The 13,359-nt window shown below is 34.1% G+C and overlaps 1 protein-coding gene across 13 annotated transcripts in view; it reads left to right on the plus strand.

Moving 5' to 3' along the window:
- Positions 1-13,359, plus strand: part of CCDC171 (coiled-coil domain containing 171) — a 293,940-nt gene that overhangs the window by 213,452 nt on the left and 67,129 nt on the right. For 11 of the 13 annotated variants that reach the window (XM_070248923.1, XM_070248931.1, XM_023627387.2 and 8 more), the window contains one exon: positions 12,776-12,907. The exons of the other annotated variants lie outside the window; for them this stretch is intronic. In XM_070248923.1, the coding sequence (XP_070105024.1) occupies positions 12,776-12,907 (132 nt within the window). The remainder of the gene's footprint in view (positions 1-12,775; positions 12,908-13,359) is intronic. 13 annotated transcript variants of the gene reach the window in all.

The following is a 13,359-nucleotide window of genomic DNA, read 5'->3' on the forward strand; positions in this document are numbered from 1 at the left end:
TAATGTTGAATTGATGTGATGACAGCAGGCATCCTTGTGTTGTTCTAATTGTAGAGGAAAAGCTTTTGGTCTTGCGCCGTTAAGTATCATGTTAGCTGTAGGTTTTTCATACATGTGTTTTATCAAATTGAGAGAGTTCTCTTTTGTTCCTAGTTTTTTGAATTTTTCTTATGATGAAAGGGTGTTGGGTTTTGTCAGATGCTTTTTCTGTCTCAATTGAGATGATCATGTTTTTTTCCTTCATTCTATTAATGTGTACTGCATGGGTTGATTTACATATGTTGATCTATTCTTGCATTCTTGGTATAAATACCACTTGGTTATGGTGTATAATCTTTTGAATATGCCACTGGGTTTGGTTTGCTAGTTTTTTTTTTTTTTTGAGGATTTTTTCATTTATGTTTATAAGGGACATTGGTTTGTAGTTTTCTTGTGATATCTTTGTCTGGCTTTGGTATCACAGTAATAATGGCCTCATAGAATGAGTTAGGAAGTGTTCCCTCTATTTCAATTTTTTGGAGAGTTTGAGAAGTATTGGTGTTAATTGCTTAAACATTTGGTAGAATTCATCAGTGAAGCTATCTGGTCCTGGGCTTTTCTTTGTTGGAAGTTTTTTGATTGCTGATTCAGTTTCTTTCCTTGTAATAGACTTTTTCAGATTTTCTGGGTTTTTGAGGCAGTTTTGGTAGATGCATTTTTCTAGGAAATTGTCTATTTCGTGTAGGTTATCTGGTTTTTTGACATATGTATTCATTTTCTTAGAAATATTTTTATTTTTTTAAAGTCAGTAGTATGTCCCCATTTTTATTCCTGATTTTAGTAATTTATTAATCTTTTTTTCTTGGTAAGTCTAGTTGAGGTTTCTTGATTTTGTTGATCTTTTCAAGAAGCCAAATTTGATTTTCTTGATTTACGCTATTAGGTTTCTATTCTCTGTTTCATTTATCGCTACTCCAATCTTTATTATTTCCTTCCTTTTTCCTTTGGGTTTAGTTTGCTTTCCTTTTTCTTCTTTCCTAAGATGGAACGTTAAGTTACTGATTTGAGATCTTTTTTCTGTTTTAATGTAGGCATTTACAGCTATAAATTTCCATCTGAGCACTGCTTTCATTGCATCTCATAAGTTTTGCTATGTTGTATTTTTGTTTTCATCTGTCTCATAGTATTTTCTAATTTCCTTGTGATTTCTTCTTTTACCTATTCATTGTTTAAGAGTGTGTTGTATAGTTTTCAAAATATTTGGGCATTTCCCAGCTATTGTTTCACTGTTGAGTTCTAATGTAATTCTGTATGGTTTGAATAGATACTTTGTTTGATTTCAGTTCTTTTAAATTTATTAAAGTTTGTTGTATGGTCCAGGATATGGCCTGTTTTGGTGAATGTTATTGTGCATTTGAAAAGAATGTGTATTCTGCTATTGTTAGGTTGAGTGTTCTGCATATGTCTGTTATGTCTAACCGGTTTGCAGTGTTGTTCCAGTCTTCTAATTCCTTGGTTATCTTTTGTGTAGTTGTCTTATCCATTGATGAAGTGAGCTTTTTAGGTCTCCAACTATTACTGTTGAACTACTTTTCCCTTCAATGTTCTCAGTTTTTGCATCATATATTTTGGGATTCTGTTGTTAGGTGCAAATGTATCTGGAAATTGTTGTATCCTCTTGGTGGATTGACCCTTTTATAATTATATATCTTTCTTTGTCTTTTGTAAAAACTTTTGTCTTAAAGTCTGTTTTGTATGATATTAGTATAGCTATTCCAGCTCTCTTTTGGTTATTACTTGCATGGAATATCTTTTTTTTATCCTTTCACTTTCAACCTATCTATGTCTTTGTATCTAAGATAAATCTCTTGTAGACAGCATATAGTTGGATCATGTTTTTTAAATCTATTCTGCCAATCTCTGACTTTTGCTTGAGGAGTTCGATCAATTTACTTTTTTTTTTTTTTTAAAGATTTTATTTTTTCCTTTTTCTCCCCAAAGCCCCCCGGTACATAGTTGCGTATTCTTCGTTGTGGGTTCTTCTAGTTGTGGCACGTGGGACGCCGCCTCAGCGTGGTCTGACGAGCAGTGCCATGTCCGCGCCCAGGACTCGAACCAAGGAAACACTGGGACGCCTGCAGCGGAGCGTGCTAACTTAACCACTCGGCCACGGGGCCAGCCCCCGATCAATTTACATTTAATGTCATTAGTGATAGGAGGGACTTTTGCCATTTTCCTTTATTTCTATATGCATTATGTCTATATTGTTCCTCAATTCCTATGTTAGACCACTCCTCTTTTTTGTGTTAGATCTTTTCTAGTATAACATTTGATGCCCTTCTCCTTCGTTTTACCAAAAATTTTTAGTTATTTTATTAGTGGTTGCCTTTGAGATTACAATTAACATATTAATTCACAACAATCTAGTTTGAGTTAATGCCAACTTCATTTCAACAGTGTACAAAAACTTTGCTCCTATATAACTCTATCCCTCCGTTTATGTTGTTATTGTCACAGATTATATCTTTATACATTGTGTGTCCATCAACATAGTTTATAATTATTGTTTTATGTAGTTGTCTTTTAAATCATATAGGCAAAAGAGAGGGGTTACAAACCAAAAATACATAAATACTGGCTTTTATATTTACCTATGCAGTTACCTTTACTAGTGTTCTTTATTTCTTCATATGAATTTGAATTACTGTCTAGTATCCTTTCATTTCAGGCTGAAGCACGTCCTTTAGCATTTCTTCTAAGGCAAGTCTCGTGGTAATGAACACCTTTGGCTTTTGTTTATCTTTGAATGGCTTAGTTTCTCCTTCATTTTTGAAAAATATTTTTGTTGGATGTAGACATCTTGGTTGATAGTTTTTTTTTTCTTTCAGCACTTTGAATATATCAACTCCAAGATTTCTATTTGGTTCTTTTTTATACTGTCTATCTCTTTATATTTTCTCTTTTGGAAGACATCATTTGCATGGTTTCCTTTTTTTTTTTAATATATGGTTTCCTTTAACTTTTTAAGACTATTTAAAATAATTGATTGTGTGGTAAGTCCAATGTCTAGACTTCCTCAGGGACAGTTCCTATTAATTTCTGGTTTTCTTGTATATAGGCCAGAATTTATTTCTTTGCATACTTCATAATTTTTGTTGAAAAAAGGATATTTTGAATATGACAGTGTGGTGACTTTGGAAACCACATTCTCCCCATCTCCAGTGTTGTTTCTGCTTACTCTAGAAGTTGTTGCTTGTTTAGTGACTTTTCTGAACTAATTTTATAAAGTCTGTATTCTTTGTCATGTGTGGCCACTGAAATCTCTGTTCTGTTAACTTAGTGGTCAGCTAGTATTTTGACAGAGATTTTCTTAAATAGAAAGATTCACGTGTTTGTTTCTTGATTAAGTTTTTCCTGGTTGCTGTAAACTTTCAGTTAGTTTCTGGAGCTCTGAAAAAGTTGATTATGACAAATTTTGCCAGTTTATTCGCTGTTTTTGTGGAGGGACTGATTTTTTGGAGCACCTTACTCTACCATTTTTGTTAATATCACTCACTAAAATCATATACTTTTATTTTCCTAATAACTTTACCAGTAGGCTTCTAATATTGCTGATAATACGGGCTCTCAGAAATTGAATTTTTAAAAAATCAAGAGCCTCTCTAAACATGCTTAAATATTTCTATTGTATGGAAAAAAAGTGAAATTACAATAATTATATTAAAATAATTTTCAGGATGGGGTAATAACTGGATGGATAGGATAATGTCTGGATTATTTAGGGCTAGGTATGAGAAAATTAAGTTAAGAAGCGTTTATTGGGCACTAACCAAGTGCTTAGTAGAGAGATGTCTTTGTTTACTATATCTGGGGGTAAAAGTAGGTAGATTTGGATAAAATTTGAATGTAGAGAAGAATCTTAACATTTTTTATAGTAATTTTTTGTTATTGTTGAATTAACAGGATGACTGGATTCTTGAGGCTTGAGTCCTACAAGTTTGGAAGAATTAACTAAAGTGTTTCCTGTGTATGATCATAGTGTAATAGGAACTTTAAAGGCACCTCTGAATGTTTATTGAGAATTGGTAAATGCCTTTTCAGTAAATCTTCCTAAAGATAATACAGAAAGTCACAATTCAGAAACCCTGAAAGACTCTAGAAGACCTTGCATCTATAAATCCTGTAAATTTATCAGGCTGAAATGACACTGGAACAGTAACGAGGAAGTTACAGGAGTTTTTCCTGACACCCTTTTGAATTTGTTTCTACAGTAAAGTTTCTTAAAACTGCTAATCCGTCAAATACAATATTTACTAGAAATGGTTGAGTTCTACAAATGCTTTTTGAGTATATATTATGTGCCAGGAACTGTACCTTCCTCTGGGGAGATATATATATATATGTCTCATAGTCCCTTCCCTCAAGGTAGAGACAGATAATTCCAGTATACCATGGTAAATATGCATCCATAAGATGCAGTTCCATATCCATTTAGATAGAGTTACTCATCTATGAGGTGTGTTTAGAAAACCCAGGGGTTGGCTGGAGGTTTCTTATAAGAAAATTAATGCCTGGATGGGGTTTTGAAGTGTGAGGAAAGATGGGAAAGTCATTCTAGCAGAGAGAGTAGCTTGTGCAAGTTCATGGAAGCATGAACAGCCAGATAGCCTCAGTTCAGCATTAAGTGCAGGGAGAGTGCAAGAAATGAGGCTGAATGAGGCAGGTGGAAGCCAGGTCAGGAAGAACTTTTTTGATGTTCTGAGAACCTTGAGTCTTTATCATGGAGGCAGTAGGGAGTTGACTAGGGTTTAAACTTTGGAGTGATCTGGTCAGATTTCCTTGTTGAATTTGGGCTCTGGAGGGCAGATTTGCAGACTGGATGCAGTAATGAAGGTTGTTTTAAGAGCCATGAACATGTAGGCTGGATGAGGTTTGAAGCAGGATAGTGATGGTAGGTGGTATTAGAGGCAAGGATATGAAACCTATTTAGTAAAATGGCCTGTGAGGATGAGAAAAACAGGGCAGGACGATTCCCAGGATGGGACAGTGTGATTAACTGATGTTGGGAATTACAAAAAGAGGAGCAGACTTTTTTTTAGTAGAAGTAGGGAGACAATGATGAGTTTTGTTTTGGAAATACCAAGTTTAAGGTAATGTGGAGTGATCAGCAGGATATGTGAGTCTGAACCTCAGGGGAAAAGTCAAGGCTAAAGATAAAGGTTTGAGATTGATTAACATAATACTCTCTGGCAAAGAAAGAAGGCGATATAGCAATTGACAGGAGAAACAAGACATTATAGATAAATGGGAGGTTAGGAAATGCATTTTGAGAGATTAATTATGCTACTAGACTTTGAAATCCTTGAGGGATGGAATTCTGTCTCCTTAATTTTTATATCCTTAGCATCTATCAAAGTGCCTGGTACCCAGTAGGCATTTAATGAATGTTTGTTGAATGAGTCAAACTTTTACTATCACCCGGTCTCTAAACCTAACCAAAGACATTTCTAGATTCCAGTGGAAGTCTTGCTGATATTGTAGCCTGCTTTGTTTACTTGATCACTTAAAATAGCATGTGTATTTACTTTGCCTAATCAAGAGCTAGAGGAGAAAACCTAAATTCAATTATAAGAATGTTTCTAAGAAACAGAGATATGCTAACAAAGAATTTATAGGTAACACCTAGTTTGACTCCTGTGAAGTAGAAGGATGGTTACTTCTATGGTTAGAGTGGATTGTGGGATAGAATAGAGTCAATTATCTGACAGGTGAAGACTCTGCATAGCCAAATCTTTAAATATCATTTTATAATCTTATCTTAAAAATGGTTAACCGGAATATTTGATAACACGTAGTTATCTCTGATTTTTAGTTTTCAGTGCATTTTTAAGGAATACAAAGACCATAGAATAATTTTTAATTTATGAAACTGCTAGTATTTTAAAAGTTGAAACATGATCTTTTGCCTCTAAAACCCAATTTTTAGTGACTCATTTATGACTCTCTAAATGTTACTTATATCTATGAATTTCGCTCCATTCTGGGTTTCTTGATCCTAGTTTTGGAGATCAGCTGTGCAGGACATACAGGCGTTAGCACAGCTGGCTTGCTGATGACAACTCTGTCCATATAGCTGTCTTGTGTGTCATCATTCATATTGTTCAGTGTCATTCTGACCTAACCAAGCTAAAAATGGTACTCCAGCTCAGGAGGGATTTAAAAACCTTGGCAAACTAAAGATAAGACACTGCAGAATTCATGTATATATGCTTCACAGTTTTTAGCTTAAACCCATCTAAATAATTTCAGTGTGCATTTGTCTTTATACTTTGAAATAATTTATCCTAGGAAAGAAAATATGTCTGTTTGGAGTACTGTAACAATTCATAAATACATTTCTCTATTTTCAAGTATGAGTTTTGTGTTTGTTTAAATAGCTCAAGGTCACTGTAATCTATTTGTGGGGTGCATTCTATAGTATATAACCTACACCACAGATTCATCATGCTGCCCAGTGCATTTATAAGATGTCCATGATTAAATCACCTTATTTTCCAGCTCGATAATTTGATTTGAGGGGTCCGTTTTTCAGATCCTTAATTGGGATGTGGCCAGCTTGATAATTTGATTCAAGAGATCAGTGTTTTGGTTCCATAACTGGGATGTAACTGTAACGTGTGGGGTGGTTTTGGTGGTGGTGGATTTTGCCCTCTTTTCTGATGACAGCAGCTGGCGGTCATTGGAGAGTTTTGGCTCTGCTCCAGAGTTGTAGGTTAAGTTAAATGACCTGCCAGCAAAAGAAACTAGTTTCTCACTTCTGTCTTTTCAAATTATGAGTATCTGTGCTTGCTGCAGTGCCATTGGAGTGCCTGCTTCTGCTGAGGGAGTGCCCAGATCTCCTTCCCATAGGTATGGAGCACAGCAGGAACTGTTGCATATATTTGGGACATCGTAGTTTGGGGATCTTCCATGTGAGATTGTAACCGTGGTATAAGGATGATGGCTACACAGGTAACATGTCTCTCAGTGTAATAATTGTGTGTGTGTTGGAGGGGAGAAGGGTGGGGGAGAGAAAACATGAACAAATGAGAATGCCCTCAGGTCCAATGAAACTACTGAAGAGCATAAAGATGTTTAAGTAATAGTCTCCATTGCTTGTCACAAAACTACTTTTATGAAACTTAAATGTTTTTGTTAAGATTGCCAGACAAGGGACAAAGAAAAGGAAAAAAATTAGTGGTGTTTTTTTGTAGGGAAATAGAAGAAGTACCAAAATCTTAAACAGTTTCCTAACTATTAACTGTTCATTATAAATATCAAGAGATATTATTATTTGGTGCTAAGAACACTGGGCTCAGTACCCTCACGTTAGGGATGGCAGTAGCTATTTTGCAAGGTGGATGGCAGAATCAAGTGAGGTAGTGTGGAGAGTACTTTGAGAAGCATGAAGTATTTTTGGAAGTACTAATAGTATTATTACTAATAGAATTGGTAGTGTACTCTATCCATTGCATTAATTAAATAGTATCAAGGAACAAGTAAAGAAATAGGAAAATATCCATTTAGATATAACTATCCAATTCATGAATGTCATTTCCAATGTATTAATATGCTTTAATCCCTGCTTCTGTCACTAGGCACGTACTAGAGTCTGGAACTGTCTAAATGTCTTTTTTATTATTTTCTCTTTCTGCTGCCTTGTAGCATTCATGAGTTTAGAATAACATTCTTATTTGACCATATATTTGCTAAGAGCCTCTGTATGCATAGCATTTTTCTTGTTACTGGTGTTATTACAGAGTATACAGTTAGCTCTGGCTGATTCCCTCCTCTTTCTGTTTACAAAAGGCTCTCCTGGATGCCTCTTCTACTTATTTAACCAAATTTTCTGTTGATTAGATATTAGGATGGGTGACAGTAGTTGTGCCAGGAAAGTTAGACTCAGTCAAGTTGTATATTAGACTATATAAAACTTGAAAATACATCAGGACATAGTACACTTATTTCATGAAACATTTGCAAAAAGGAGCCAGAAAGTGTCTGTGAAATGGTACCCTGTGTTAGTAATAGGAGGTTGACTGACTAGAAATTGTCATACATTCTCTGGTGAGATGTGGTCATTTTTAAAGACTTTATAGATGGTGAAAAATATTATCTTTCCTTCTATACCTCCAAGGCAGGGGATGGCCAACATTTTCTGTAAAGGGCCAGATAGTAAATATTTTAGGCTTTGTGGACCATCTGGTCTCTGTCTCAACTACTCAGCTTTGTTGTTGTAGCAGGAAAGCAGCCAAATACAATACATAAATGAATGGGTGTGGCTGTGTTCCAATAAAACTTTATTTACAATAACAGGTGGTGGGCTGGATTTGGTCCGTGGGCTGTAGTGTGCCAATTACACACTGCTCTCTGGTGCGTAGGTTGAAAAATAGTGCATAGGCTGCTCTAGTGTGTAGGATGAAAAATAGAGTAGAGAGAAAGGAAAGTAACAAGGAATCAATAGAAGTAGAAGGAGGTACAGAGAAGGGAGTAGGGCAAAGGAAGGCAGGGAATGGAGGCAAAGTAAAACATAAACACAATGTTAAGAATGGAGGCTACAGGAAATATTGTGGAGGTCTGTGTTTGATGGGAATATCTCTGGTCAGAATGTTTATTTTGAATCAATGGAGGCCATAATAAATTGGAGTAAATACAATTTTAGGCTGATTAAGACTATGATGTATGGTCCTAATATCAGTTACTTTTCCTACATATTTCAGATTCGGGCATTGTATAGATCTCTTTACATGTGTTAAGTGTATCTGACTTTCTATCTGCAATCCTTACTACTTCTTCTTTGGTATCCTATTGGTAAAAACCCGGCTAGTACTACATTTCATAAGGTTTTGTTTTTTTTTATTTGGAACCTTGGGTCCAGAGAGATTTATAGCTGTGCATGATAAAAGATGCAGGTTCACATTTTGAGAGTTGAGCAGTTTTTCTAAAAATAACTAATTTAATTTCATAGTTGATATATCTAGCAGAAATAGCCTTTTTGGTGTTACAGTAGAAATACAGAAAATTAGAAAATAGATTAGTGGCTTGTGAGGAAAGGCTAATCGGAGGAGTAGAAACAGTACACATGGATTTTATGAATTACTTAAATCTGGAACTAGATTGTTACAATAAAATAAATATATATTTTATAGCAATGTTTTGACTTCTTGAAAGTTTCATTTATTTTTCTTCATACATCTCTTGTTTCTTTTGACATATTTATTAGAAATATGTGCTTTCTGAAAGTATGTAATATGAAAGGAAGAAAGTAAACTCTAAAAATCAGAATTTTAGAATGGAGTAATGTAGGCATGTTTTTCTTTGTTCTGTGTCAAAATATTATGAAATTGTACAGTTGTGTAGCATGTTATAAAATGTATGTAATTTAACAATTGAGATTTACATTGTGATATTCTATGAAAAAATTCATTATAGGTTAAAAATGAACTGTGAGCCATTTGAAGTAGAAAAACATTGTAAATATATTTGTTATTGCTCACATCTATAGATAAATCACAGTGAAAAGGGTATAGAATCTTAATTGTAGGATGAATAATGATGTGCTGTAAACAAAATTAAAGACTGGCTTTTGAAATTATAATTTAAAATTAATTTGAAATTATAATTTAATCCATAGACAAATGATAAAGATGGTTTTAATCCTAATTCACACTAAAATCTGTACTTTAAAAGGTGAGCCTACTTTTTCCTTTAGGAAAAAAAATGATTTTCCTATTCTAATATTGTTACTTCAAAATTTTTTGCCAATGAAGAAATTTATTTTAGATTCTTATGTTGGAAAGGAATAATTTTGTATAAAGGGCAGTATTTCCTAAACAAATCCTACTTCTCTCTTTTCTGTTTTTAGTTACTTTGTTCTCAGCCCGCCTGTTCTATTTTTCTCATGGACAGATTTAATACAATAAGAGAGAGTGCTTTTTCTTACTGTTCTGTGTTGAATCTCTTCTGTTTACCCTTGTTCACACCCTGAAATTCAAACTTGCCTTCTGCATTCTTTCTCAACAGTCTCCCCCTTCCACCTTTCCACTTTTTCTCTTCCTCGTCATCTTTCCTTCCTGCTCCTTGGCTGCATGCAGCATTATATTTTTTCTTGTTCTAGTGTTGGCTGTTTTGTATTCTCTCAACATCATGTTTTCACTCCCCTTACCCATTAAAATAAAAGAATTCCTAGCCAATCCTATTTCAAGACTTAAAAAGCTTTTCTAGAAATGTTCGGAGAACATTTTAGATGCCTACTCTCAAAGTTTTGGTTTAATTTAAAAGTGGAAAACACTCTTAATTAAATTTTAGTAGAAATATTTGTGATATTATATCTATCATGAGTCATTGTCTCTCGCCGGCACTGTTAACATTCAACAGATAATTTATAGCTAAATGAAAGTATTAACACACGCATATTATTCAAATAATGTATATGATGCCCATCATTAGGTTTAGCAAAGCAACTGCATTTTGAGTTTTCTTTTTCTAAGATAAAGAATTCTTTAATTTGACAAGTTAAATAAAGTTGTAGTGAAAATGTTAATTTGACAATAAATCACAGTTTTAATGCCCCCAAATGCCTCCATTTAATATTGTTCAGAAAGTTTGTTTAGAGAATATAAAATGTGGCTTACTGTAAGTTCCTTATGTCAAGCATCACAGATGAAGCATGGTGCCTGATATTAATCGGGTTAAAGGACCCCAGTGCACGAACTGTGTTGTGGATTATACCTACACTGCTTATGGTGCCCCCTCCCTGCTTTGCCCGTATTAGTAATCTGCTTTTGTACTTTGACATCCAGGATTTCCCTAGTGAATTTTGTCACAGAAAAAAGAGAATCATCAATATCGCAGTTAAACTTGACTTTCAAAGCTAATAGTATCTCATTTGGGGGCTCAAATTTAATAAATTTTCTTTGATTCTGGGTGAGTTTTTAAACATCAAACAATGAATTGGCCAGGGTGCAGTAAAATATTTAGATCTATTGACTATGGTTCAGAAGGGTAGAAGGCAAAACACTAGTGGTTTGATGTTGATAAATTATCGGTACCTTAATCCACATTAATGTTTTCTTTTATCTGAGTGCACATTGGTGACAAAAAAAAAAAAAAAAAAAAAGCAAGAGAAGGTATCCATACGTATAAAATATAAAACCTAAAGCAAATGTATTTGTAAAATGTGATTTATTTTGTTATGTTATGTAAGTTAAAAGTGTTCTCATCTTGACTGAAGACTCTGGAAAATGTTTGTTACAGATAAATATACATTCTAAATTTGGACTCCAGCGTGCAGATAATACTCACACTATTCTAAAAATTGCATTATAGTGTAGGATTTACAGCCTACACTTTGACATTCACTTATTGACAGAAATTCTTCAGATCAACTTGGAAGTATAAGGATTTTTATGCCCATAGAATTGCATGAACAATTAAAGACATCATCACATTTGTGTGTGTTTGCTGGTTTAAGGAAACCCTATGTAGTATGATATTTTGTTCATAAAATAAGAAATAATTCAAACAGTTTAACAGGCTGCCTAAGTAGAATTGAAAAATGAAGGAGCGGTTTTTCTAACATATGTTGTTGCCAAGTTACATTTGAAGTTGCTCAAGTAGAGAAATAGATACATTTATTTGAGCAATTAGTGTTATTTTTTAGTTCTCCCCATTTTTGACCTTTGCTACTTCATAAGAACTCTTTTTATCCTGTGGCTTTAAGCTAGTTGTATAATATTTATCAAATATATGGTGGCAAAGAGATAAATTTTTAAAACCAATTCAGGCATAAGGAAAGTTAGAAAATATGCTTACATATGAAAACTTCTATCATTAAAGTATATGATTAAAAATGAGACCCTATTGACCTTAAAACCAAACTAAACTGTAGAATTCTAAGGCTTTAACTAAGTTTAGAAATTAAAAATGAAAATATCTGTTTCTGAACATTTTCTTATATCTATTTATATTCTATAAGGAGTATTTTCTCTTTTGTCCAGAAGGTGGCAGTGTAATATCGACTGCATGTGATTCCAATACTGGCTGGAGAATTGGTATTTCTCCTGTATCTATGATATGTTTGTATTGTTACCTTTCCGAACGCTTAAAATGTAGTCCACATACTACTGATTTTATCCATTATCTTATTTAGAAGTTGCATGACCGAGTTTGTTGATATGTATTTAATTGTTAAGACTCAGCTTAATGAGTAAGAAGGGCACACAAACCTCTTACCAATAAATTTTCAAGTCTCCTTGTGTGTTGAGTATATTTGTTTTTATTTCAGGGTACATGGTATTGAAGTTTTCTTTTTAAAGACTAGTACCTAATAACTATCTTGTCCGATAATCTTGTCCAATTAATACCAGTTAAATTACACATGTTATTAAGAAATGGATAATAATTAGGAGACTGCTGTTTGTTTTCGATTTTGTGGATGTTTTTTCCTTCTTTCCTTTTTCTTTTGAGGGAGGAACAGTGAAAAAATAATTCAAAACCTCTGATCAGAAGAGCTCCAGCGACTCTTCTTCCCTCCCTTATTTCAAGCAGGAGGATGCTTTTTCTTCTTAACATTCTCCCCCAGCACTCTGAATTAGAGATTTATTTGCAACGAAAAATCAATTAGTCCTAAATTTATTCATGGATTTCAGGTCCAGCGATCAATGCAAGTCCACTCAGTGGGCTCAAGGGGACCCAGTTCATCCCAGTTAATGTGTCTGAAGGGGAATTACCATTGATGCTGTTTTTTTCCCTTTAGGTCAGAGATCAGATCTCGCTGTCACGGACTGCGGCAAGTAGGAATGACTTCACCCTGCAGCTACCCAAACTGCACCTGGAGACCTTTGCAATGGAGGGGCTCAAGGGCGGGCCAGAGGTTGTAGCGTGCCAGGTTAGAGTCTAAATAACATTGTTTGCTGCTGAGACGTGTGGAAAAATAAATTGCACTAACTGGAGAGAATGAAAGCCTCAAAGTATTGTGAATAACTTAAAGGAGATGCAAATAATTTTTCTTCTATCATGTAACACTACATTTTATAAATAATTGTTTTTTTAAAGTCTAGAACTAGCCTGTTAAACCAGAATAGTATTTTTACCAAGGAAAAATGTGTGTGTTATAGCTAACTACAGTATTAAAAGGAAATACTTTCCTATCAGCAGAGGACAATAAGAACCAGGCTGTTACTTCTTGAAGCCAGTCTCACTTTGTTACTCTTATTGTTTTAAAATAAATAACTTGAGATAAAATTATCAGGAGAGGTATTTGAAATTTTTCAATGTTAATTCCGTAGTATATCCAACATTTCTTAGGTGATAATTTAGTTTCAGCAAATCTAGAACGCA

This window comes from Equus caballus, chromosome 23 (genome assembly GCF_041296265.1).
Source record: "Equus caballus isolate H_3958 breed thoroughbred chromosome 23, TB-T2T, whole genome shotgun sequence".
Classification (NCBI taxonomy): Eukaryota; Metazoa; Chordata; class Mammalia; order Perissodactyla; family Equidae; genus Equus; species Equus caballus.